A 26,320-nucleotide genomic window follows, 5' to 3' on the forward strand; every position below is an offset into this window, starting at 1 on the left:
AATATTCGGACGCGTAGTGTGTGTTACGACTCAATTATATAGCTATGTAAATGTATGCAAATTAAAATGCATACATTTAAAGCACCAGTTCTCTACTGGGTGAATAATAGAAGACGGTAACCCCGCCCCTTTGCAACACTCAGCCAATTAGAAGTCTGCCCTCGGCGTCATGTTTACTATTGTCAACAGTAAGCCCCGCCCACAAACCAATGCCTCGCGCTCCAACTGAAGAAGTTGCTGTTTTGATTTGACGTTAGCTAGTTTAGCTATCTGGTCTCCTCGAGCTCAAATCTGATTAATAAAGCGATGAAAGGGCCGCACTACTTAGCTAATTCGCTGTCTATCTGGGTTAAGGTTTCTTCACGGACTGGGTCGAGAGTGGAGGAAAAGCTGCGGAACAGAGAAAAGTGAGAGACGGGGATTTAGCTATGCTAGCTAAGCTTCAGGGAAGACGAAAAGCAAGGGGTAACGCTAGCTAGCTAACTAGCTAACTAACTAACTAACTAACTAACTAACTAACGGCCGGCCGAGGACTGCTGTGTGCGAGGAGAAGCTCTGGGTAGGACCGCTTGCTCTTTCCTGTGGTCGCTTGGTGGTCGCTTGGTGGTCGAGGGAGGGAGGGAGGGTAAGAGGGAGGGAGGCATTAGTTTGTATGTTGTTCTCAAGGCAACGAGGAGAGCCGAGAAGGCCTGCAGAGGCTGTTTCTCCTGTGTGAGTGTAAAGGTGGACACCAGATTTCTCCGAAGTGGCTCAAACACGGACTCAGAGTTAAGGTAAGCTTCACAAAGTTACGAAAAGTTCATTTGGCTGCACTCATCACTCATATCACCTCAGTTGGTCTTCAGCTCTTCAAGGTATCTATCTATCTAGGTATCTAGCTAGCACTGCATGGTCTTCAGGCATTGGTCTGCTCTGGGTCCTGCTCTGTTGGTGACTGCTGTGATTTCAGTGAAGGTAGATAGCACAGCTAGCTATTAGTTCAGTCTGGACTAACAGGCTCCCTGCCTGCTTTCAGCAAAGGCATGAAAGGCTTACTGAAGAGCATCCAGATAGATCTAGCTAGCATCTGCATGTTCTCCAGAAACACCTTGGTGCAGTTCCAAAAGTCAGTATCTTCAACATTTTGAAGCTGTGATTTCAGTGAAGGTAGTGTAGCTACCTAGTTCAGTCTGGACTAACCGGATTAGGCTGCGAGCTGCCAGACTGACTGGTTTCAGCAAAGGCAGATAGAGGGCTTACTGAGAGGTTCCTCACTGGACAGAGTGTGGACTACTTTCATAGGGCTTTGGGCTTAACGTATCTTCTTACTGAAGGAGAACACTTTCCAAGAGTTAAGCCACACTCTGCTTGATTGAGGTTTAGATATAGCTGAGCTGCATTAACCGACAGTATCCAGACATGGTGGTCTAGTGGTGGAAGGAGCAGCTTGCTATGTGTGTGCTTACTAGTGCTTGGCAATATACAGGGGCAACTGTATAGCATAAGAGAGTAAAACTGGGCAAGAAGGTCATTTCTTTAATAAATGAGTCAAGATTGTTTTTAGAAATAAATGAGAAATTAATCTTAGAACGTTAAATTTTTCTCTCATTTTTTGATAGCAGTTTACCCAAACCCACTCATTAGTATTCTAGTTATATGCCAGTATTCACTGCTAACTCTACCACATGCAAGGCTCCACAGACTGGGAGGATGAGTGCAGGCACATGCCTCCTCCGACACAAGTGCCACCTCCCTGCTCTGATAAATCAGCTAGCAAACGCCTGTGCCAGCTGTGGTAAAAAGAAAAAGAGCCACCTGACCTCCTGGAGAAAGCAAGGCCAATTGTGCTATCTCGGGCTCCGGCTGCTGATGGCTGGCAGCATATTTCCATTCTTGTTTGGGGAATTTTTGCCCGTTCCTTCCTTGCAGAAGACTTTTAGTCTTTTGTTTTGCATGCACTGCTTTTTCAAGAAATATGTGGATGAGGCAGGAGGACTGTGAGGGCTATGGCAAAACCTTTAGTTTGTGCTTCTTGAGGTAGCATATGGTGGATTTTAAAATGTGCTTAGGATCAACTTCTTTTCCTCTTCAGCTTTTCTTCGTGTGAGATCCACACGAATTCCAGAAGTATTTTCTGGTCTTCAATTGAATTTATTATATTTTCTCTACCAGTGAGGTGTTCCCCATGCCACTGGCTTCAGCAAAAGTCCAAAGCTTGATCAATCCACCCCTATGCTTAACAGTTTGAATTTCTGCACCTTTTTTTTTCTCCAAGCATGCCTTTGCACGCTGTGGCCAAAGAGGTCTATTTTAACTTCATCAGTCCACAGGACTTGTTTCTAAAATGCACCAGGCTTGTTTGTAGATGTTTTTTTTTTTAATCTGATGCTGCATTTTGTGGTGAGGATGCAGGAAAGTTTTTCTGATGACTCTTTTATTAAGGTAATATTTATTCAGGTGTTGCTGCACAGTAGAACAGTGCACCACCACTCCAGAGTCTCCTGTTCCCTCCCAAGGGTCTTTTTCAGTCAGACGTGGGTTGAATTGACCATATTGCTATCTACTGCTTTGTGGGCATCAGTTGTTTTAATTATCCAGTTAAAGTTCAAAGGCATACAGACCATGACGTAATGTAAAACTTAGCGCTGACCTGTCAAACTGTATCTTCTGTGTTATGTTGACTTAAGTACAGCATTTCAGAAATCAAAATGGGGAGGGTATGCACACTTGTAAATTGCAGTCTCTACGGATGGAGTGTAGAAAAGGAATGTAACTGGGCAAGCTCATAAGAATTCACATTTTGTCTGAAGTGTGAGCTTGTCCAGGTATACTTTTCTTGTCGAGCATGGGGAATAAATCCTAAAAACTGTGAAAGATGTGGGCAGATTTCCTAACCTTTTCAAATTTCTGCAATGCATGCAGAAAAAAGCACGATGGCTTATATTAGAAGACTGAGACTTATTTGCCCCATAGTTTCTTCAAGACTGGCGAGGGCCAGTTAAACATTACTTTCACTGTCACCTAGTGAAGCATGAAGAGAGATGGAGAAGGGCTCTGACAGCCTCAGGTGTACTCCTGGAGTCTTTGGACAGAAACCAGGCAGCCGTTCATCTGTAAAGCTGGCTGCATAGATTTACATTTTCATTTACAGCATTTAGCTGACGCTCTTATCCAGAGCGACTTACAAGGTTACTTGTATTACAGAGGTGGGCTAATGTAGTGTTAGGAGTCTTATTGGTGTTGCACGGCATAGTCACCCAGACTGAGAATCAAACCTGAGTCTCCCACGTGGTGTTGTAGCTCACTGGCTGGTAGTGGTGTTATCTGTTGCACCACACCAACCACAACAGATTTACTACATCTAAACCTATACTGAGAATTGTGCTGTGTTTGTCTTCATATAATCATTTTTTATAAGTGGTGTTAGTGATGTTTTCTCAAAAGCAAAATAATTTTTTTTCAGATAATTAAGTTTTAACAATAACTTTGTGTCAATTCCCCAAATCTCTGACTGGACTGACAAAATTGTTGCCCCAAAGATTCTGGACAAATATCAGCATCTATCGATCTGTCTTGTCTCAAGAGTTGTTGTTTGTTGTCAGAGATGCTAAAAATGAGGATACCAGCCACTGGTTGAAAGTTATTCACGTAACGTTCAACATGGCATCTGTTTACACAGTCCCACGTTTCAACAAAAAGAGCCAATCACCTTGCTGGTTATGCTGCGAGCGAATAAGGGTCGAAATGCTTATTGCATTATTGACCAAACGCTAGAAACTATTCGTGAGTTTGTTTGTTTTTTTGTTAGATTTTACGTAGGTAGCTAGCTAGGATATGTTTTTGGGTTTTTTTTAAAGAGAAGTCAACGACAACCAGCTTCAGCAGCGTCCACATCAACGAGTGAACAGTGGAAAGACATTTTATTTGGGTGTGTCCTCAGTGAGTGGGTGACAGGTGGTAGGCATACTTAAATGTTAGCTGTTAGCAAGTTTGTTAAAATTATTAGAAAAATTACTAAAAGTTAATAATATTTTTTAATAAGTAACATGATTAAATATAAATTTCATTGAATAAGAGTGCCAGTTAATTGATGTGAAAAGTAATCTGACTGCTGATGCTCTATAGAAACTGTTGTCAGGAACTGTTGACAAAAAAAAACAACACCACCAGTGCAATTTGTGACACAGGCCTGCTTTTACTTTCTCTTTATAAAGTATTTTGATTCAACCCAATTTTGGCCAAAAATAAGTCGACTGAAAGAAAAAAAATGTGACATTTTATTTAAATCAAATGAATTTAGTTCAGATCAGACCCCAAGACAGAAGTTATGGCTTCACTCGTTTCCGAGACTGTCTGTGTCCTCAGAAGTGACCTCAGATATGTAAGTAGCTTACGACAGCGTGGCCTTCTTTACAGACCTGCTCAGCGCTCTTTAAGTGTGAATGCTGTTCGTTTCTGCTACTGGTAGCACAGTAGGAGTGTGATTCTGTAGCTGGAATTTGTGTCGCTTTTAGCTGAGACCGCATCAGTGTTTGACAGGCCTGGCAGCCTGGGGAGCCGATGAAAATCTAGACAAGCGTTTAATTAGCGTAACGCTGCCGTCATCCACCACCTCTTCAGCATACAAGGGATTAGCTGTGTATGTATGTGTGCTACCAGAAGCTTGTGTGGTTGACATGCTGCTGCTTCCTTAAGGAGCCAGTCTTCATCCTGTGAGGCCATTATACCATTTTACATGGGCTTTTGGTGAGTATTACCACATTGGCACATTTAATGAGACATGCTATGGTACAAGCTTGTAACGGCAGTAGCTCATAAGCCTGTACACTAAATGAAAGTCAGTGGAATGTGTTTATTCGTGTTGTTTACAGAGGAAGAGAGCGTGGTGCAGTCGGGAGGTGGATATGCGTTGTGGGAAGCATTGGTGTCTCAGATTAATAAACTTCTTCAAAATGAGCAGGACTATATTGCTCTGGCTGATGTTGCACATGAGAGCAATTGGATCTGTTGGATAGATAAAGAGTTTAAATCTGATCGTGTCTTGCATGCAAAGAGGGTGATACCACCTCCACCACATATATATATGGCATGGTTCACCCATCTGCAAGTGTAATAGACCAGACAAAAGTAGTAGAAGTTTCCATTAAAGTCAGCGGTGAACTGGTTCCAATCCCACAGTACAGAGCTGGTGCCTGTACAGAAATTTTGGTGATTGTAACTTACAAAATACAAGCTCAACTTTATTGTCGTTCCTTCTCAGCAGTTGTGTGTTGAGTGGGAAATGAAATATAGATACTCCAGGACACAGTACTACACTGAACATGAGCAGTCAAATGGTCCATAAACTGTAGAAATACAAAAGATAAACTGTACAAAATACTATACAGTTTAGTGCAGTAGACTACACTTGTAAAAGTAAAGGGTCTTTTAAAGATTTTTTTTTTGGCCAAGTCAAGTCAAATTTATTCGTGTAGCGTTTTTTACAACCCGATTGTGTTGCAGTCATGTTGTAAAAACCTGATTGTGACAAAATGAAATAGACAAAATGAGACCAAATTAAATTAAACATAACAAAATGAAACAAAGCAAATAAAACATAAGTGAGAAAGCCAAATGTGACAAGTGTGGGAAGTAGGCCTGTCACATAAATATTTATATATGACAGTATCTATTGTCCCAGAAATATTGGGGAATTTTAAGACCAATTTATCTGACTGATGTTATTATAATAAAATAGCATAATAATTTAATTACACCCTTTTAAGCAGAAACTTCATTCTTGTGCAAACATGCAAGTTAAGGTCATGTCCATATATTGTACAATAAATTAATAGCATTATTACCATGATATGCCTAGTGACAAAGAAAAACTGGAGTAAGAAACCTTAAGAGGAACCAAAATAAGGGGCATCCAGCTCTTGTTTATTGAAAGTGTTCGAACACTTTATTTTATTCAGTTTTGCCCTGTACTGCACAGATTAAACTCAATATAGGACAATTAAAAATGTTATTTTGCATTGTGTATGATATGTTGTGAAAAACAGCATAAGACTGTTTCAGATGGCCTAAATAAGAAAACAACGACAATTCTTAAGAAAATACTTTCTTATGAGAATATTTGAGAACTAAGATTTTTGGAGAATAGTGTTGAAGAACATTCCTATGAACTTGTTTATCTTAAGATCCTTTTAAGTTTTCATTCTTGTGAGGAAAATGTTCGTGAATCAGACCCATGGTTCTTTATGGAACCAAAAGTGGGTCAGCCATAGCAGCATAGCACCACTTTAAGAATGGTGACAGTGAACTGTGGATAATAAGGTGAAGGTGGGGGATGTCAAAGGTGTCTGCTTATAAACTAACACTATCTTAAGTTCTCCTCAATATTCCCTCTGCTGCTTGACTTGAATGCTGATTGGCTGAGGAAAGAACACGCCATTGATGTCTGGGGCTTTGGGCGCATGGCAAAGACTGTTGTTGTGGTGGTCGTCATGGTAACCAAGGGCCTACTGTGGCTCGTGAGTTAGGGTGGCTTTGTGCACTGTGTATGTGCTGTAATGATTGCTTATATTGTTAGTTAGGCTCTTGTAGTTCTCTGCTGCATTTGTACAGGCTTGAAAATATGCTGGATGAACAACAGTGATACACTGATTTATTGATGACACTTGATATTTGTGTTTAGGAGCAGCTGTTTATAGCACAGCTAACAGCTTGTCTTTCAGCATGGTTCATTAGTGCTCCACATTACTCTATGAATGGCAGCTTTAATTACAATGAGTTTACATTTGTAATTAATTAAGTTGGGCCATATAGATGATGTGTTGTGCCATTTGTTTTCTTTCCGGGTCGGAGACCCGTCTGTCGAATAAGAGTTTTCAAGCCAAACAGTATATTATAAACAATGGAAATCATTAAGATATGTTTACATTCTAGCAGGGCTATATTCTGGTGCAATAGCTAAGACAATCTATGTGAAGTTAGGGGTTTTCAATGTTCTGTGAGCTTCCAGTCTGAGCTCACACACGCTACATGAATTGTGGGTTTGGGGATGAATCCAAGTATTCAGTCCAACATAATCATTGTGGACCGAAATAATGCAGACAGTTTTACACCGCATTATCGGTTTGGGCTAATATGGGCTCATATGTTTTGATAGACTAAATGGACTTCGTCTTTTCTAATAGGAGATGTATAGGAGACAAAAAAACCTGACACTTGACAATTCTGTTTTTTTCTTTCAGATTTGTGTTTCTGTACAAAGTAGACATTTACCAACCTTTACAAATGACCAATAACTGCTGCTAGTTTTGTAGTCATGGCAGTAAAAAAAGAGACTGGGGTGACGGATAGAAAATGGACCAAAAACCAATCTAAAAAGAAATAAGAGGGGAAATGGAAAGGAGAAGGAGCAGCACCAGAGCTGGAGTGCTTGTCTGGACCCCTGCCCCAGGGTATTCTTCCTCACCTCCCAGCCCAAATGGGTCACAGCTCAGCTGGGACGAGAGCAGAGATGAGGACTTCCAGAGCCAAATGGATGAAAATGGCATCATTGGCCTGAGAGAGAGCCTGGGGGAGGTAAGTGTGTCAGTGCTTACAGAAGGTTGTTCTGTTGGCTTTTTACCATTTTAAAAACACATTTTGTAATTAGTCATTGATTTCAGCTACTGGTGTTGTACACTAAATACACAAATATGGTTTATGTATTTAGAAGTAATTTGTTTTACTCAAACAACATGTATTTCATTAGACTAAATGAATGCGAAATTATTTCAGGTATCCTCATATTCAAATAACTAAAAACCCTTCTCTTTACCTAGATGGATGATGAAGAAGAGGTTGTATTGGTGGAAGGAGAAGGTGTGTTGTTGGATGCAGGGACTCCAGAACCTGAAGAAGGTCCACCTCCTGCCCTGGAAGATCTTAGCTGCCACCTGAGTGAGCTGCTGGATTCAGAGCCTTTCTCACAGCCCACAGCAGATGACTGTCCCTCACCCTCACACAGTAATAGCCTCTTTCAGTTAATTTACCACACCACTGATTAGATGGGTCTTCATTATAATGCATCACTATATTCAAAGGGGAAATTAAACTTGTACTAAGTAAGGAGTTTTAATAAGCTTTCTTAGATTAAATCAAACATTATATTGAAACAAGTAAACAAGTGACGTAGGCCTTGTTTGGTTTAAATTAAAAGAATTAATACGGACAGACAGAAGAAGATATGGAGACAGACAACAGAGTAGAGAGATGAGAGGCCTTATGACAACTTGGGGAAACAGGTTTCTTTGCCCCCTGAGGATGTAAGGCTAGGTTAGAGACCTTTCATTTATTTTTTTTATTCATTTTCAGGTATGTTAATCAGTGTGCATTTAGTAATTTGAGCTGGCTTTTTATGTTTCCTCCTGTACATTTGTCTTCAAAATAAAGGAAACTGCATCATGTTTTATCTGACTATGCTTAAGTAAATATGGAATCAAATCTTGGGCTATTTGGACAGAAGTTTTACAAGATCTCAGAACCAGGATCTTTCACAGGGACACCTTTGTACCCATTCTTTCATTAGCCTGTTTAAATCTTTCTCTCTGCCTTTTGTTAGATGATGACGATGATAGTCTTGCCTTGGAGGACTGGAGTAATGACGAGGATGGACAGAAACTTCATGAGGAGCATCCAGAAAGCTTTAAGATCCATAGGCCAGTGAGAGATAAGGTGGTGAGCTTGGCTGATGACAGGACGGAGGAGGCTAAAGGATGCAGAGAGCTATCGCTTTCTCTTCAAGGGGAAACAAATCCAAAGTACAACTTGTTGGAGAGGGATGATAACAGCAGTAATGAAATAAATGATAACATGACAACCTCAAAAAATCACAGAACAACCTCAGAAATCCCAGCATGCTTACAAAATTGTCGTAATGAGGACTTTCTATTTAGTGAGTTGCCCAGTGTCCTCTCACCTCTGTCCTCCATAAACACTCCTCATGCTCCTGTTCTTCCCTACCTCCCCCAGCTCTCTCCAGAAGAGCAGGCCTGTAACTTTGGACCTGAAGCGACTAAAACATTTCCAGAGTTAACATGCACTAAAAGCTGCGCCACTAGTACTTACCAGCCTAGGTTTGAGGAGGAGCAGTATAAGGAGTCTAAGTGTAAGGTCACACCTCAGCTTGGAAGTTCAAACAGATTAAAAGAAAGTGAATTGGAGACCAAGACTCACCAGACTCATCACCAGACTCCTATTCCTGTTCCCCGAAAAGTCAGTTGTGCACCTCAGGAATCTCATCAGTCATTCAAATCTGTGCAGCAGACAGCCAAATCCCAGAGCTCTTCCTCAGACTCCTCTCCGCTTAACACACCTAATCACAGACGGCATCGTGGACACAGATCCCCCAGACCCTCTCGCACTGAGCTGAAGGATGTTAGGTGGGTTCTTTTGTTCAAGTGTTGGCTTAACCAACCTAGATGTTTGACCTTCATGCACTGCAACCCAAGATTCTCCAGCAGTTGTTGGGTTGGTGTGCCTGTTGTCGATGTTCTCCATACAATCAATCTGTTCTAGTATGCCCCCAGTTCATGTCCAACATTGTTCTCTCTCCTTCTCATTGGGGATTCTTATTCAGTGTAAATTGGCCTTAAAATGGGCATTGGATCAGTTTAGTCCTCTTAACATAACCGGTTTCCCATACTTTGGATTAAATCAACCTGTACTGATCATCTTATTTATATTCTTTATGCTTTGTCAGGAAGGGGCAGCTGAGTCACTCATTACCAGATTTTTCCAAAGTGGAGCCAAGGGTTCATTTCCCCAAGAGCGACTACAAGCCCCCCAGGAGTCGGAGGCCTCCTCGAAAGAGAGACTCAAAGCCTGAAGCTCCTCTAATGTTCAAATCCCCTGCTGACATAGTAAGGGAGGTTCTGTTGAGCAGTACAGAAGGGCTCTCGGATACTGCTGCTCCTGTTGACCTCCAAAGGTCCGTGAACAGTACAGTGCCTGAGGAATTCCGTTGTCCTCTGCAGGCCAGTACTCTGGTCCAGCAACTTCAGGTATGAAGCAAAGAACATGAACCTCAATTCACACTACGGGTTACTGATCACAAAACTTTGATTGAATCACAATTTTTGAGTCAAGAAGTGGTTCATTTGTCAGATCATTTCAGAAACAAATGTGAGGCTATAAATTTAGCTTCAGTTTAAAAATAGTATTTTGTGTTACGGCTTCTTTTAAATTAGTGACTTTTATTTTGACACAGTCTGTTTGTGATGTAGAGGTTGAGTGGAGTGATTGCACTCTTTATTTATTTATTAATTTATTTATTTTTTTCCCATTCCGTTACACCTTAAAAATCAAGTCTGTCATTATGAGGTTGACTTACTTTAAGGCTTCTCTTTTTTACACTCCGCCCGTGTTAATACGAGACTCCCACGCCTCACGCTAACAGAACTCTACTTTCCATTCACACATCAAAGTGATGGTGCTGTAGATGTGTGGCCATGCTCAACATATTGCCTTATGGCTTTCGTGGCTCAGTGTTTACAAACCATACCGCTGCTCAGTCTGCAGTAAAACTGTATTCTACACAGTGTAATGGTTCATATTTGGCAATTAATCCGCGGGTTGAGTTGCGCTGTGAACCATAGGAGGTGTTTTGTACACCACTAGTTCAAACACAGGCTTGGCTGAGAATTAATTTTAGTGTGAGATTATGTATGATCTGTATTTGGTTAACAGAGTTTGCAACTATTATGTGTTGAGCGAAGATCTCTTGTTTCTTTCTTTCTCTCCCAAAGGAGGATTATAACAGGCTTCTAACCAAGTATGCCGAGGCTGAGAATACCATTGACCGTCTACGTCTGGAAGCAAAGGTTTGAATGTGCTTTTGTGTGTGTAGATGAATACCCATGTGTGCTTTTATGTGTATTGAAGAAGCAAACTGTCACATACTTGCATGTTAGCAAAACTGTTTTATTCTGGATCCTCTTTCACAATCAAAACAATGACACTCGTCTCCCTCTCTTAATTCCCCTCTATAAAGGAGTTATTTATAGAGCTCTCTGCATGTGAATCCTGGCCAGGCTGAACACAAAGCAGATGCAGGCGGCTCTTCGGTAACTCTCGTGATTACAGCTCTCGTTTAAATACGACCACAGTATTCAATCAAGAGAAAAATGCCACACATAGCCTCTTCTAAGTGTCAGACTCTCTGGTCAGGGTAGTTTAAAGCCATAATAACGTGTTTTCGTCTTGGAGCAGAATTTTTCAGCATGGATTCCAGCATGTAGCATTTTCAATTATGCTTTTATGTGAACAAAGAGATCCAGTCACTTAGCCTGTCTACCACAGAGCTGGCATTAAGTCATGTGCATAAAAGGAACAGGGTGTGATTTCAGCATATCCGACACACTAGCTAGATGAATGCTACAGGCTGCCATCGAGCAAGTGTTACTGAATTATACTGCTAGCTTGCTTCTTAGTCGCTGCTCTTCCGTCTGGTTGCATTAATTGTAATGCTAATTAAAAGCAGCTTACCCCCCTCACACCCTGGCCATCTGTCCTTCCTTTTATAGGTATAAATGGTGTGGGTGGCAACGTGTCATTCATTTTAATCAGACCCCACAGAAGACCCTGTTCAAGGCTTGCCTAAGAAGAATATTTAGCTTACATTTGTGAGCTATGTAAGCAGTAACTGAGGAAGTGTCAGGTGTATAATAGGGACGTATGATATGAACAAAATGCCATATTGCACTTATTTTGCTGCATATGGCAGTAGTAGCCTTCCAATACATTGTTGTCGTCGTTGCATTCAGCTTCTTTAAGTTGCACCCATTGCTGACACAGAAATACAAATGCTCACACACAACTTGTCTAGTCTCTGTAGAGAAGCACTGCCAGTAGAATGGATAAACATATATCTATTGGCAACATTGTCTACTGTCAGGCGTGGGCTAGAGGGGTATAAAGTCCCCCAGCATTGAGCTGTGGAGCAGTAAAACTGTGTTCTCAGAAACGAATGGTATTCCATTCAGTACTTTTGGGATGAGTTGGGGAGTTGAGGATGAGGTGGGGTGGTTATCATCCAACATCATGACCTCACTAACGATCTTGTCACTGGATGCAATCAAATTCTCACATCAGTGCTCCAGAATCTAGTAGAAAGCCTTCCCTGGGCAGTTACTAGAAAGTAGAGACAGTTACTCCAACCAAAGCAGGAAAACCTTTTTATTGCCAATAAAAACAATGAATGAGCACATCTATGAATTCTTGATGCAGGCCGCTTAAGGATTATCCAGGACTATTTCTGACCAAATGTATTTGGTGCATACATATGAGTAAAAGCTAGATGTAATAACGATTACCAAATGATATATTGTGCAACCCTAGTGTATGAGAATGGAAATGGAAGGGTAGTATTTTATTCAGACAGGCTCAGGGGTTACACAGAGGTGACTGTTGGCTTGATTTAGTGTCTGAAAGGCTTATCGAAAATGAACAGTCATGCCGTCACCTTCTGTCCTGAGGCAAGGCCGACTGTGAGTCACAGTTGGGTACTTATGTGTGTGTTAAAGGAATGTCCGACCCCATATGCATAAGGTGTGCATTGTTTATTAGGCTGCACGATGTGGATTAAATACTACCACTGTGATTATATTGCTATCTATTGTGACTGTAATACACCTGGCATTATATTAAAAATATAATCAGTAATGATGCTAATGAATCAGTAATTTAACATTATTACAAATTGGTCTGTGTTTTTATGATCAAGATTACTGTGCATTACACTGATTAACATAACATTACCATCCCCTCCTTGTGTCTACATTCACTGTCTATTTATCAGCTCCACTTTTGCCAGATATTAGTTCTACAGTAATTCCAGACTTTAGTCTATATACTTTATTTCTGTGTATACTTTGTTAGCGTTCTTTCACCCTGTTCCTCAATAGTCATGCCCCACAGGACCACCACAGAGCAGGTATTATTTAGGTGGTGGGTCATTCTCAGCACTGCAGTGACTGAGTGACAGAGAGCGCAACTGGCCTTGCTCTCTCCAGGGTGGCTCTCCCCCAATATCGCCCGCCGGTGTTGCTTTGAAAAATGAGCGGCTCGACCTTGCACGCGTCAGAGGGGGCTTTTGCTGGTGCGCCTTCACTGGTGACAAGGGCATCCCGTGCAATGGTGGGGGGAATTACATATGGGTTGGGTAATTGGCAGTACGAAATGGGGGAGGAATTCAGATCAAATTTATTAAAAAAAAATAAAATAAAACTTCCAGCAGCACTGCTGTCTGACTTGAACCAGCGCTACACACACAAACACACCACCACCATGTCAGTGTCACTGCAGTCCTGAGGATGACCCACCAGCCTAATAATACCTGCTCTATAGTAGTCCTGTGGGATCCTGACCATTGAAGAACAGGGTGAAAAAAGGCTAATAAAGTATACAGAGAAAGAGATGGACTGCAGTCTGTAGGTATAGAACTACAAAATGCTATATGGTAAGTGGAGCTGATACAATAGACCATGAGTGTAGAAACAAGGAGATGGTAGTAATGTTATGGCTGGTATATTTATTGGCACTCTATAGAACACTTGGGGCTGTGCTTGGTCAGAGTTCTCATGGTTGTAAGACCACAATTGGTTAGTCTAATTTGCATATTGCAGCCTATCAGTATAATATCAGTATTTTACAGGCCAATATTGCGATAACAGTTAACAGACATATTGTACAGTCTTCCTTGCCCTTTCTTCTCCCCTCTCATTCTACTCTATGTAGAACAGACACAAATGTGCCGACAGCAGTGTAAAAGGCTTCAGGTGTACATTGTTTTATGAGCCATTTTCTCTCTAGGCTCCTTCATCTTCTTCTGTGGCTTGGCCACTAGGTCGCAGTAAATCTCTGAGAAGATGCGGGTTCTGAATTCACTGTCTAATCTATGGTCGGGCTGCCTTCCTCCCTTAGTACTCTTCACAATAGTATTTAGCCCTAACTGCTAGTGGTAAAAAAAACTTTGCAGCTCAATCTTGCATCTACCCTATTGCAGATGAATGTAGTTGCCCACCTCTGTAACACAGCTGGTAAAATAAATTGATTTTGATGGCAGTTGTGTTCTTTGTGCTACTATAATGATTTCCAGACCGTATACTGTACACTGTATGTCCAAATGTTTGTGGACATGCCTTCTAATGAATGCATTTAGCTACTTTAAGTTACTTAACTTTACTTTAAGATGTACTGCCAATAGAATAGGACTCTCTGGAGCAGATAAACATGAACCTGTTGGCACCATGTCTAACACTAGGCTTGGGCTATTGTGATATTAAACCCCCAAGTATCTCCAGTGTTCTCTGAAATGACTGATGACTGTGCTTCATAATTAATTTGAGGTGAGTTAGAGAGTTGGGGGTGAGGTTCGGTGGTGATCATCTAACATCCTTACCTCACTAACACTCTTGTTTCTGAACGCTATAAAATCCTAATAGCAATGCTCTAAAATGAGAAAGCTCTCCCTGGACAGTAGATACAGTTACTCCAACAAAAACTTTTTTAATACTCTTGATTTCAAAAGAAACCGTGAATGACCAGGTGTCCCAATACTTTTATCCACATACTGTATTGTACAAATTTGTTGTGTAGTTTTTCACCAATAAATGTTGGGGATTTTTTTGTTTGTTTGTTTTTCTCAGGTGAACCTGCACTGTGTCTCTCCCAAACCCAGTCAGTCTGCTCTGCCAGGTGTTCTCCATAATGGATCGAAAGTGATGACCCTGAGTTTCCCCCAGGCTCAGAGGGCAGAGCTTAATACAAACACAATCCATCCAACTCAAGAAAGGATTAATTCAGGTAATCATAATCGTAACTGGTGTTAGAGCAGTCGAACAAAAACGCTAAATTGTCAATTAATTAATGGCCTTTGTTTGTTCATTGCAGAAGCTTCCAGGGGAGCACCCACTCGCCCGTCGTCTGTGAACTCCGTCTCTTCCAGAGGGCCTCTCTTTCTCACTGCAAAACAGCTAATGGAGGACCTCTACAAACAAGTACAGAGTTTTCAGCTGCAGGTGCTGATGTTTAAAACCCTTGATCCCTTAGCATGACAATATTTGTCTGAAATAGTTGCAATTATTGTACATAGTTTGTGACCAGAACATGAATTTAAATAATAGCATGGTTATGGAACTGTTCCTGCCCCCCTTTTTTGGTTTGTTTGACCAGGTTGATGATTTTGAGAATCTTCTAAAGAGTGGAAAACCTAAACCTCATGATCAGATACAGGTATCATTATCCGTTTTTACTATACTCCTGGATTCATAGTACATAGAAGGTCAAGATACAGAGTGTATTTGAGTGAAGCTGGAAAGTTATGACTTTTTACACTTTTTTAACCCATGCATAGGGGCTGTCTCAGCTGGGCCTGGGTCAGGACTCTTTAGAGAGGGCTTACCTGGCTGCTCGAGACCACTATCAGCAAATGCAGAAGCAGACCAGAGGCAATTCTGGACCTTTTGACCCTGAAAGGTAAGTACAGAACAGTTTATTTGAGGGTTAAAATGTATACTGTCAAAATAAACAGGAAGGCATTAAATAAATGACTGATAATTTACAGTAATTAATAGTTTTACCTTTTTTTAAATGTTGTTATTGTGGTCCATATTCAAATCACAGAGAGCAAAAGATGTGTTATAATAGTTAAGACAGACTATTGATCATTTCACATGGTGAAATCAGACATGGCAGTTGTATCAATAATGGGAGTTGTAATTTGAAATTCCAATACCGATAACAACTCAAATTTTCCATTTATTGACAAGTAACACAATGATCACTGCTATACTGTGCACTCCTATAAATAATATAGTTTTGTTTGCATTTTAGGGAACTTGAAAGTCTGATTTTCAACTCAGGGTTGCGATTAGAGGAACTAAAAGAGAGGATAGAACAGTCTGAACAAAACCAGCCAAAATCAGAACCTGGACCAAGCCCACGTCCTCACGTCCAGCTCTGTGCATCTTTGAATGAGACAGAGCCTCAGCCTAAGGTACTTTCCAACTCTCCTGTCACACACATCTACAGTATAACCTTCAACTGAGCACTGGATATGACTTATTCACTTCTTAACACGTCTTAATAGCCATGTTGGAAATTGTTGGTAGCATTTAACAAATGTCTATAAAATGTTTTTCTGTTTAGTTTTAGTGAATAAACGCTTTGTTGATACCAGAAAAGTTGCGGAAACCTGCCTTGGAAACATTACAGTTACTGTATTCACACAAACAAATTGTGCCATGTACCTTATTTCCTTCATAAACATATTGCAACTAACACAAAGGATGCGTTCTAGACCAAAACAAGAACACTAAATTGTGTATAAAAAATAGTGCACCACCAGTAAAAGTGCACGTATTTGTCACTGTACAGTGTACACACACACACACTAGTGAACTAGGGGCAGTGAGTACACACACACACCAACGCAGCCAACTCCAGCGTCCAGGGAGCAGAGAGGGTAAAGGGCCTTGCTCAAGGGCCCAACAGTGGCAGCTTGCCCGGGAATCGAACCCACAACCCTGTTATTGATAGCCTGACGCTCTAACCGCTGAGCCACCACTGCCCCTTTAAGTGTGTATGTCAGTGTGTCATTGGTGGGACGCAGCAAAATAAACACATCTCAGTGTGCGTGGACTGACAGAAAAAGACTGAAAAAGAACTGAAGAAAAAAAAAAGTTAAGTTTACAATTTAATTTTATTGCTTGTAAATTGCTCAGAAAGTAACTTCAAATGCAGGTTTCTGTGTAAACACTAGGTGGTAGTAAAGAGGTGCAACTATAATAATACAGTATAAGAAAATAGGAGGACTTCAAAGTACTAACATGGCATTTATTAACAAGGTGTGATTTTTACATACAGATGAATATACTGAAACACTCCAGTAGTTGGCCTTAGAGTAGGTGCTGTTCATTTGTTGCACTTGGTGGTTGTTAAATAAATGGTCGTTATTAATATGGTTCCAGACTAGTTTTTGCTAATGGTCTTTACCCTCTCCAATTCTGTCTCTCTGTTCCTTCAGAAGCTAATCTCTGCAGTCCATGCAGAGGACATGGATGAGTTGGAGGTGAGGTCTGTGAGCGATGGAGGCAGAGAGGAAGATGATGAAGAGGAGGAGATTCTTCCATCTGTTCTCCGTCCCCTGCACCAGAAACACCAGCTTGTGGAGAAAGACTTCAGCAACCTCATGGACCAGTGAGAATGTTATGATATTTACCCTAACCTGTGTGTACTCTTTTCTTCTCCTTTATAACATGGCTAAGTGCTGCTGTTGTATCTTCTTTGGTACGTAAGGAACCTGACCTAACAAAGCCGGAAAACCTTACATATTATTATATTTAGTCACAAACTAATAGTTTCACACTTCAGTCAATGTTTATTTATTACTCTGGTGAAACAAGGCAATGCATTTCTGCAGAGCATCCACTCATTAAGGTGGCATCATACTGCTGTTTTTAGTGATTGATGGGCAGCACCGGTTTGTACATTTCTCTGTGGACATTACTCACTATTTTGAAGACAGATTATGAGATATTGCCAACATCTCAGAATGTATCACTGGCATTTGGTATGATTGGGTACAGGATGAAAAATACCGTGCAGATTACTTAAAAATGATTCTCACTCAACCATCTCTCTTTTATACCCAGCTACCAGAACTTCAGGGAGCTGCCCAAGCGGCTGGACAGAGGGCTGTCTGAGACACATAAATGTCCTCCTTATCCTGCCACACATGATATAATAGAAGATGATAAGCAGTGGAGAACTAAAGGGGAGGTGGATTCTATCAAATCAGTCAATCTGTGAGTCTGAAACACACCATGCAATTTCTTTGTACTTCAGAAACAAATAAAAAATGTGTATACTTATGAAACATTTTATTTACCCTTTGCTCTAATTTTGCCATGTTTCGCTGCCAATCACAGCTTTTTTTGGCATTGGTATGGTAGTGTACTATGGTGGGAGTATGATGTGATTTGAAACGATATGCCGATATGATCTCAGAAAGAATTAACTGCGGAAGTTAGCTGTGAAAGGAGGATGGAGAGTTTCATTGTGGAGATTAAACTAAACTTTAGTGTTTCTGCACACAGCTCATAGCTGTTTTTGAAAACAGAAAACATAGCTTCTAAAGGTTAATCTGTGAATACCTGCCTTTTCCCTCTAGTAGCTCCTCTGGTAGTTCCCATGCGCATAACTCTAAGGAGACACTCAACGTGGCCGCTGCCCCAACCACAACATTACCAGGGCCACAAAGCAGTGAAAGAAGACCTTCAGGTAGTAACACGTCCCACAGCAACCTGGGAAAGAGTGCAGTCTTTGAGAAAAGAGCCTCTAAAGAGTGTGACAGGGTCCTAAGAGCACCCCTTCAGGTCAGTAGCATAGGCCTAAGAATATTCTGTGATATTCACGTATTGTATTGTATGTTATATTACATAACATAACCAGAAAGGAGTTCAAAGTTTGTGGTTCTTGTGATTCCGTAGGATGGCGTTGTATCCCCTGAGACGGACAGTGGCTTTTTGGGGTCAGAGAGTAGTCAACTCACCCCTGCAGTACACAGTCCTATCCAGCAGAGAGCAGCAGTAAGGTGAGCTGCACTTCCACTGCAGAGCTTGCAAAGCATCCAGCCATTACTCTGCTCTCTCAGCACAATCCTTCCCTTTTTTCTTACACTATGCAGGAAAGAATCTATCAAATTTATTTTCTAACCAAATTTAATTGAATCTTTAGGACATATTGTCTACATAACACTGCTCAGTAAAACACTGATGTTCGAGTAAATACAAATAATGTTGACAGTGTTACAATGTAGAATCAATAGAGTATGGTATTATTTATAGATATCATCCATCAAATCATAAATCTGTGCTTAATAATGTGAAATCAGGTGACAGCTTTGTTTTTTATATATATATATATAAGTCCTGACTTACAGAAACAAACATGTGTGTGTGTGTGTGTGGGAGGGGGGGTTGTGGGTGTAGTCTCACTCTGGCCTCTCTTCTCTCTCCTCTAGAGTGACCAGGCCATCTGTCACACAAGAGACGTGCACAATAAAACCTGAGACAGTGTCTGTCAGTGGGCAGCCTGCTCTTGGCTCCCAGGCACGGACACAGGTCTCTCCAGGTTGCCCTGGAGGAGCTCCAGGCTCCACAGGGATAGGAGGACAAACTGGGAGAAGGTACCTGCCCAGCCCTTCCACATCCAGTTCTCCTCTGCGCTGGACCAGTGGCCTCCTCCAGCCCTGGCCTAGTAGTGGCATCAGCGAGCTAGAGAGACAGAGTGACTCTGGTAGGTAACATGCACAGCAGGCGCACAGTAGAACGTGTAAGGTTGTAATAGTGTGACTACATGTACTTACAAATTGCCTTGACTGAGGAGGTCCCGCTTCTTTAGCAGGTCAGGAGGTGAGTGTCTGGAGATGAATAATTTGGTGAATAGTTAATCAATAGTGAATCAATCAGTCAATCTCACTCTCCCTCTCTCCCTCTACCTCTTTCGCCCTCTCGCTCTTTCTCTTTCTTTCTGCTCTCTCTTCAGCCCAGTCCTTATCAGGAGAGGAAGCACGACAAGATGACCAGTACACACAGCCAGCCAATCAAAATAGCTCTTATCTCAAAAGCCCCTCCTCTGCTGTACCCTATCGCCATGGCGACCACCTCAAAGCCCAAAGTTCTGTCCAGCTGACAAATCGCCAGTGAGTGTCTTTTTTTTGGCTGCCATAGCAATAACGGCACAAACAAGGCAAGATTTATGCCTGCTGTAGAGTGGAGTGACTGAAAGGGTAGCACTGCAGTATAGTATTGGAAAAGTCACTGGTAGGGCAATAAATACTGTCTCGATTAAATTGCCTTTTCATTTTTTTAAGAACACCCAGTTGTATTTCATCCTGATTGTATTTCCCCTTTGCCATTGAATTGCCTGATCCAGCCTCCTCTCTGCTGAAACACCTTCACTCTTAAAATTAAAGGTGTTCCTAAAGGTTCGTTGAAAAACACTTTTGGTTCCATAATTAACCATGTTGTGGGAGATGTGGGAGTGTGAAGAACCCTTAAATTGGTAAAGAACCTTTACATCAAGTGACCTTTATAAGGTTCTTCACACTCTGATATCTCCTTTACAATCATAGTTTCTTATAAAACCTAGTCTTTCTTCTATGGCATCACTCAGAGAACCTTTTTTATGTTTTAATCAGAAGAATCTGTTGACTATTTCATAACCCATGGACAACATTTCCCCTAAATTCCAAATAAAAATATTACTATTTAGAGCATTTATTTGTGGAAATGACAACTGCTCAAAATCAACTGCTCAAATAATGCAAATACATTATTATAATAATTATAATGCAAAGAAGTTATTATTCATATTTAAATAACACTACTAATATTTGAACTTTGAGAGCATTCAAAAGCACTATGATAAAATAACCTTGACTGCCAATCCAAAGCTAATATTAAACTACATTCATTTTACTGTAGGTTGCCTAACCTATAGCTGTAAGGGATGGTAAATAATTTCTACTGATTTTTTTGTTGTTGTTTTTTTTAAACAGTTATGGAAAGTCGATTATCTAGCCTAGGAACATGATTGGGGAGGTATTGTTCAACTGCATATATTATGCCCTGTATTGCATGGTGTGGTTGACTTCTTCATGGAAACGGTGCATGCTGTGTGTGCATCTGTTGTCACACCTTGAAATGTTGCACAACACCTATAGCATACATTATATGGACAAAAGTATTGGGACACCTGCTCATTCTTTGTTTCTTCTGCTCTTGTTGGAGTAACTGTTTCTACTGTGCAAGAAGGCTTTATACTAGATATTGGAGCATTGTTGTGAGGGTTTGATTGTATTTTGGGACAAGAGCGTTAGTGAGGTCAGGATGTTGGATGATAACCATCCCAACTCATCCCAAAAGTATTAAATAGAGCACCATAAATCCAGAGAACACAGTTCCACTGCTCCACAGCTCAATGCTGGAGGGGCTTTAGGGGGAAATTTGGCTGTGTGTGTGCATTTGCACATCTGTGACAGCAATGTGTGCAACTAAATGCATTCATTAGAAGGGGTGTCCACAAACATTTGGACATATAGTGTATTTTGTAATGTATTATGTGCTATATTCCACAGTTTACATTTTTCCCAATTCCACACTGCTGCAATGAAGGTCTTCTTTTTTTTGATTCCCCTTTTGTATCAGCGAGGCTCTCCAGTCTCTGCAGGAAGAGGTGGACAGACTTAGGGAACACTTAGAGGGAAGTCTCAGGATGACCAGTCCATCCAGTCCTGTGAAAGCACCGCTTTCTGTCCTGGATGACTTTAGAGACAATAAACCTTCTCACACGTCCACACCTCTGCAGCCTAATTTCAGGTAGCTCAACTTCACCCTGTGAGGTCACTTCTAAGTGGGGAATAAATATAATGAAACATTGTTTAACTGTACATTGTTGAAAAATATTTTCATATATGGATTCATTGCAGGTCTTTGGATCCAAAGGCAGCCAGCAAAAGAGCACCAAGAGAGAGTAGGAGGAGTGAAGAGGAGGAAGAAGGAGGAAGGAGAGGACCTAAGCCAGTGCCAAGAAGGAGATCGGCGTCTGTGCCCCGTTTTAGAACCGAGCTAGAGATCAGTATGTAAACCTGGACAAATAGCAAGCTAAATATTTTATTTTCAGCTCTGTGAAGGTGGTGTTACTTTATGTGGCAGCTCTACATATTTTACTTAGTCAGTAGCAAAGTGCTTAATTGTAAATATGTACTTAATAACGTACACAGTTTCAGTACTAACTGTTCATAACACTAATTATGCAACATGTACACCGATCAGCCATAACATTCTAATATTGAGTAGCTCCCCCCTCTGCCCTCACAACAGATCTGACCATTCAAGGTACCTTCACCTCTGAAGGTATCTGGCAACAGCGTTAACAGCAGATCCTTTAAGTCCTGTAAGTTGTGAGGTGGGCCCTCAATTCATCGCATCAGTGAGCCTTAGAGATGTTCTGACCCAGTCGTCTAGCCATCAATTTGACTCTTATCAAAATGGCTCAGATCCTTGTGCCCATTTTTCCTGCTTTTAACAAATTACCTTCAAGAACTAACTGTTCACTTTCTGCCTAATATGTCCACCCCTTGACAGACGCCATTTTGAATTAAGAATAATCAATGTTTTGTTTTTTTCTTTTACTTAATTGGTCAGTAATGGTAACTTTATGGCTGACCAGTGTCTGTGTCAGTGTCTATGTATTTTTATTTTTCCTATATTTCTAATTGGAGTTTAGGTTGCCACATTAAGTAATTTTCCTTGTGCGTCGTTTTTCATTGGAAAATGAAAATATTCTAATTCTGATTAATTGCTCTTTTATGTCAAATTACAGCCACAGATTCAGAGCATGCCCAGTCTGAACCCAAGCCACGGGCCTTGAGGTATATCCCAGTATCCCCTACAACAGCACATGCATCCCAGAGAGCCAGGGCTGACAAGGTGCGAGGTACAAAGCACCATTCAAGTAGTAAGTGAATATCAGTTTGTGTGCTGTGGTGTCCTTTATACACATTTTTTTTTTTTCATTTAATTTCTTCTCTGACTCGTTTAATCTTAATTTGTTTAATTTATACTCTCATAATCTTCCATATACTTCTATTTATTTTAAGTTTATTAAATATTGTCTATATATATTTGTTTCTTTCAATCCCTGTTTATTGTAAATGCTCAGCCACTTTGAACATGTGGGTCTTTGTGTTAAATATTTGTATCTAGGTCATCTTGGAATGAAATTAGTAGTAGTGTGTTTTTTCTGGTAAGGCCAGCTGCGTAGCATATCACCTGACCAATCAGAAGAGGGTGATGATGAGGCTGAAGGCAGCAGAGAGCCAGCCCCTGCTTTGTGTATGTGCTGTATGGCAAGACAGAGCAGTAGAATGTCTGCACGTAAGCATCTCCTTCCTTTAGGTGATCAACTTTTGCTCTAGTACTGGGTTTTTTGTTTTCTTCTTCACGTGTGTTTTTTTTGTTTGTTTGGTTTTTTTTTTTGTGGTTCTTCAGGTCCAGTGAGGAATGTCCCCCCAACCAGTCGTACCAGTCTCCACTCAGGTGGCTGTCCACTATGTGGAGCATCTCAAGCCAAAAAAGGAAAAATCCCTCCATCTGGTCTGTATTCGCTTAATATTTATTTTTACATTTTATTCATTCTTGACAGGGAAATAATGACACAATATACACTAGTCAAAAGTTTTAAAACACCCCACCTCCAAGTCTTCTCTTCACAGCTGAAACTGACACTGAGTTCAGTGTTGAACTGAGCTTTAAGGTGTGTCATGTGAGCTGCCTATCACACCTGCTAACTCTCAGAAATGTATCTTCTGATGCTGTTATGGGTTTGAGTCCGTCAGACCTCTTTTTGTATTAGACCTCTTCGGTTTCCTCCAGCTTCCAAGAGTCATTAGATGGTGTAGGAAACTGTACTCTGGCTGTGTTTTTGTAAGGAAAGAACTACTTACTGCACTGTGTCTTTTTCTAGTCATTATGGGAGCAACTCAGAAGTGTAGTTTTGCCAAAGTATGCTAGAGAGTGCAGTAACAGTCTGTTCCAATACTGCTTTTATACAAAGGGTTTGTAAATTATAAATTATTTGCATCAAGTTTCAAAGCTTGATTTACTTCCATCGCTACAGACCAGCTGCACGTTGTTAACCAATGAATTGTTTCCTAAAACAATTCATTTTTTTACTATATTTTTTTAGTTTTTACACTCTGTTTTTACATTCACAAGCCCCTGGCAGTTTTTGACCAGTAGTGTAAATGACTGATTAGAGGCAGAACAGCTTTGCTTAATAAAACTTAATAACTCTGGTCTTAGGATGATGTTATTGATAGGGTGTCCGTGACTTTTCCAGTTACCAGTGATCTACACCAGTCAGCCATAACATAATCGCCTTACATTGAGTAGATCCCCCTTGTGTAGCCACAAAAGATCTTAGCATCCAAGGCAGGTTTAAGGATGTCCTTTGGTATCTGGCACCATGAGGGTAAGTTGTACACCAGTTGTCCTTTCTTTAAACACTTTTGGTAGGTGCTGACCACTACATATAGGAAACACCCCAAAAAAACCTGCCTGATGTTTTGGAGATGTTCTGACCTGGGTGTCTAGCTACCAAAGTTAGGCCCTTGTCAAAGTGGCTCAGGTCCTTATGCTTGGCCGTTTTTCCTGATTTTAACACATCACCTTCCTGAACAGGCTGTTCACTTGCTGCCTAATATGGTTTACTTCGAGTGGTAAAAGCATTACATACTTTTTAATAATAGTTTTTTTTTTATGTTTCAGCAAACCAAAGCTGCATTCAGAGGGGCACTCTGCCAGTAAGCCCCACACACAGGGAGAGAGGGAGTGTATACTTGGCAGCACCTCCTCGCCCTCCAGTACTAGGCAGTGTGCTTGTGGTCCAATATGTACCAGTCTGTCCCACAGTTCTGTGAGTAGCCCAGGATAAAATATTCATTACCTTAATTGCCCCTCACAAATTTACTCTGGCTCTTTAGCTTCCTGGCCAGTTTTTCTGAGGTCAGGGCGGGCAGAGTGTCAAATTCGATAAAGAGAGTTTGTTTGTAGACAGCCATGGGAGTGTTTCACCTTGCTGTCAGCAGATAGGGACGATGATGGTTCTAAGCTTTCCCTTTCCTTGTAATTGTATTACAGCATATTTAACAAATTGTCTCTTTTGTCTTTTTTTGTAAAATAATTTGTGTATTAATTTATTCCTAATTCAATCATTAATCATAATAGATTAAGGTCAAGTACAGATGTTACTTAATTGTACACTTTTGAAGAAAAATTACCCTTGTTTTCCAAAATGAATGAACTGTATGCAGTGGTGCTCTGTTGCTCACCCATGATGCTTTGACCCTGTTTTCCATCCTGCAGCTTCTACTCCAGCCCTGTGGCACCAGCTTCCTACCCAAAGCCCTTTTATCTCTCCTCCTCTGATGACAGAGGCCTTAAATCGGGGGTCAGTAGTCAACACAGACGTTCACACTCTGTGGACACTCGACACTCGCTCAGAAGTTCTCTGGATCGCGCCATCGATGCCACCAGGAGCATGCGTGAGGTATCTCTGCGCATGACACGTTCTCTTGCCTCGGGACTGCAGCACACAAGCCGTCTCGCTCAGTCCTACACCTACTAACACTGCGGCACTGAGCAGTGCTCTCACCGAACTACTCTGGGCCGCTGCTGTGACTCACAGAGAGTTCACCTTCACCTTCACTAAATTTCCCTTTGCCTTGTGGTAACTGAAACAGCCTCTTGCTGGTAGTGTGTGGTACTCGGAGATTGATATTGGATGTCTTGTGGAGATGCACCTTCATCTAAACCATGGCAGCTACACTGAGCTTCAATAAGAGCAAACTGCACTGTGAGAAAAGCTCATTTTAGTTTATGGGTGTTTTCATTTTACGAAATGCAAAAAAAAATAAAGCTGTAGAAAAGACATGTTTTTTTATGTGCTTACTAGATATAGAGCTATTCTTCTGAATAATTATTATGTTCTGCACTGTGTGTATTAGTTTGTTGATTGCGTTTTGGATACAAATTATTGTTTACAATGATTTAATTCTTGATAAGGAATCTGTTTCCATAATGGAGACTTATGGAGATTTATTTGTGAAATACTTTTTTTTCTTTTATTATTTAAAGTGAATGTGTTGTTACTCAGACTTTTGTCCTGAAAGGATTTTCTTTTCTGAAATACAGTAAAGTAGAAATACACAAATTCTGTTATACTAGGACACCCTCAATAACATATCACAGTGGTGATGTTCCTGCTGAGATAGACTGGCGATGCTGAAGCTTAACAATATACTCTGACCTGTGTACATTGTGATAATTACAGTGTGGCTAATAAAGTCACCCTGCATTGTCAAAATGTAATGATGAATAGACCAATAGAAATGCTCCACAATGGCTTGGAATGAAATCCTAACATTGACATATTTTTTGGTTTGTTTACATTGAATTCCATTTAAAAAACTGTTTTGGAGAAAGAAGAATTTTGACAGCAATGATATCTGTCATTGATGACATTACTTTTTTTCCCCTTTTTGACAATATAAAATTAAGATGAAACAAATTGATATTAACCCTTCATTTATAATTTATCGTAACATTAAATAATAAATCCTCCATTTTGACAAAATATGAATCTGGTAGTTGCTCTTAATATTGTTTAAAAATGATATGATGAACAGACCAATAGAAATGCTCTTAAATAACTTGGAATAAAATCTTTATACATTGACTTCCAT

At 40.7% G+C, this 26,320-nt stretch overlaps 1 protein-coding gene across 4 annotated transcripts; it reads left to right on the plus strand.

The window, feature by feature from the left end:
* Window positions 1-223: 223 nt before the first annotated feature.
* Window positions 224-26,211, plus strand: akna (AT-hook transcription factor). Of its 4 annotated transcripts, none has more exons than XM_072661943.1 (24): window positions 224-407; window positions 7,218-7,551; window positions 7,794-7,977; window positions 8,573-9,392; window positions 9,713-10,013; window positions 10,758-10,832; window positions 14,658-14,814; window positions 14,902-15,029; window positions 15,184-15,243; window positions 15,365-15,486; window positions 15,844-16,006; window positions 17,036-17,208; window positions 17,664-17,816; window positions 18,182-18,386; window positions 18,501-18,604; window positions 19,034-19,308; window positions 19,558-19,714; window positions 21,222-21,392; window positions 21,503-21,651; window positions 22,399-22,533; window positions 22,827-22,952; window positions 23,067-23,171; window positions 24,345-24,492; window positions 24,942-26,211. In XM_072661943.1, exons 2-24 carry the CDS (start codon window positions 7,369-7,371, stop codon window positions 25,201-25,203), a joined length of 4,356 nt encoding a protein of 1,451 aa, XP_072518044.1. In that variant the 5' UTR covers window positions 224-407; window positions 7,218-7,368; the 3' UTR covers window positions 25,204-26,211. The 4 variants fall into 4 exon arrangements, with proteins under 4 accessions (XP_072518044.1, XP_072518043.1, XP_072518046.1 ...); XM_072661942.1 differs by lacking the exon at window positions 224-407 and adding an exon at window positions 638-773; XM_072661945.1 differs by lacking the exon at window positions 224-407 and adding an exon at window positions 638-773 and having other exon boundaries at window positions 22,399-22,512.
* Window positions 26,212-26,320: the final 109 nt, after the last annotated feature.

This window comes from Salminus brasiliensis, chromosome 18, assembly GCF_030463535.1.
Source record: "Salminus brasiliensis chromosome 18, fSalBra1.hap2, whole genome shotgun sequence".
In the NCBI taxonomy this organism is placed as follows: Eukaryota; Metazoa; Chordata; class Actinopteri; order Characiformes; family Bryconidae; genus Salminus; species Salminus brasiliensis.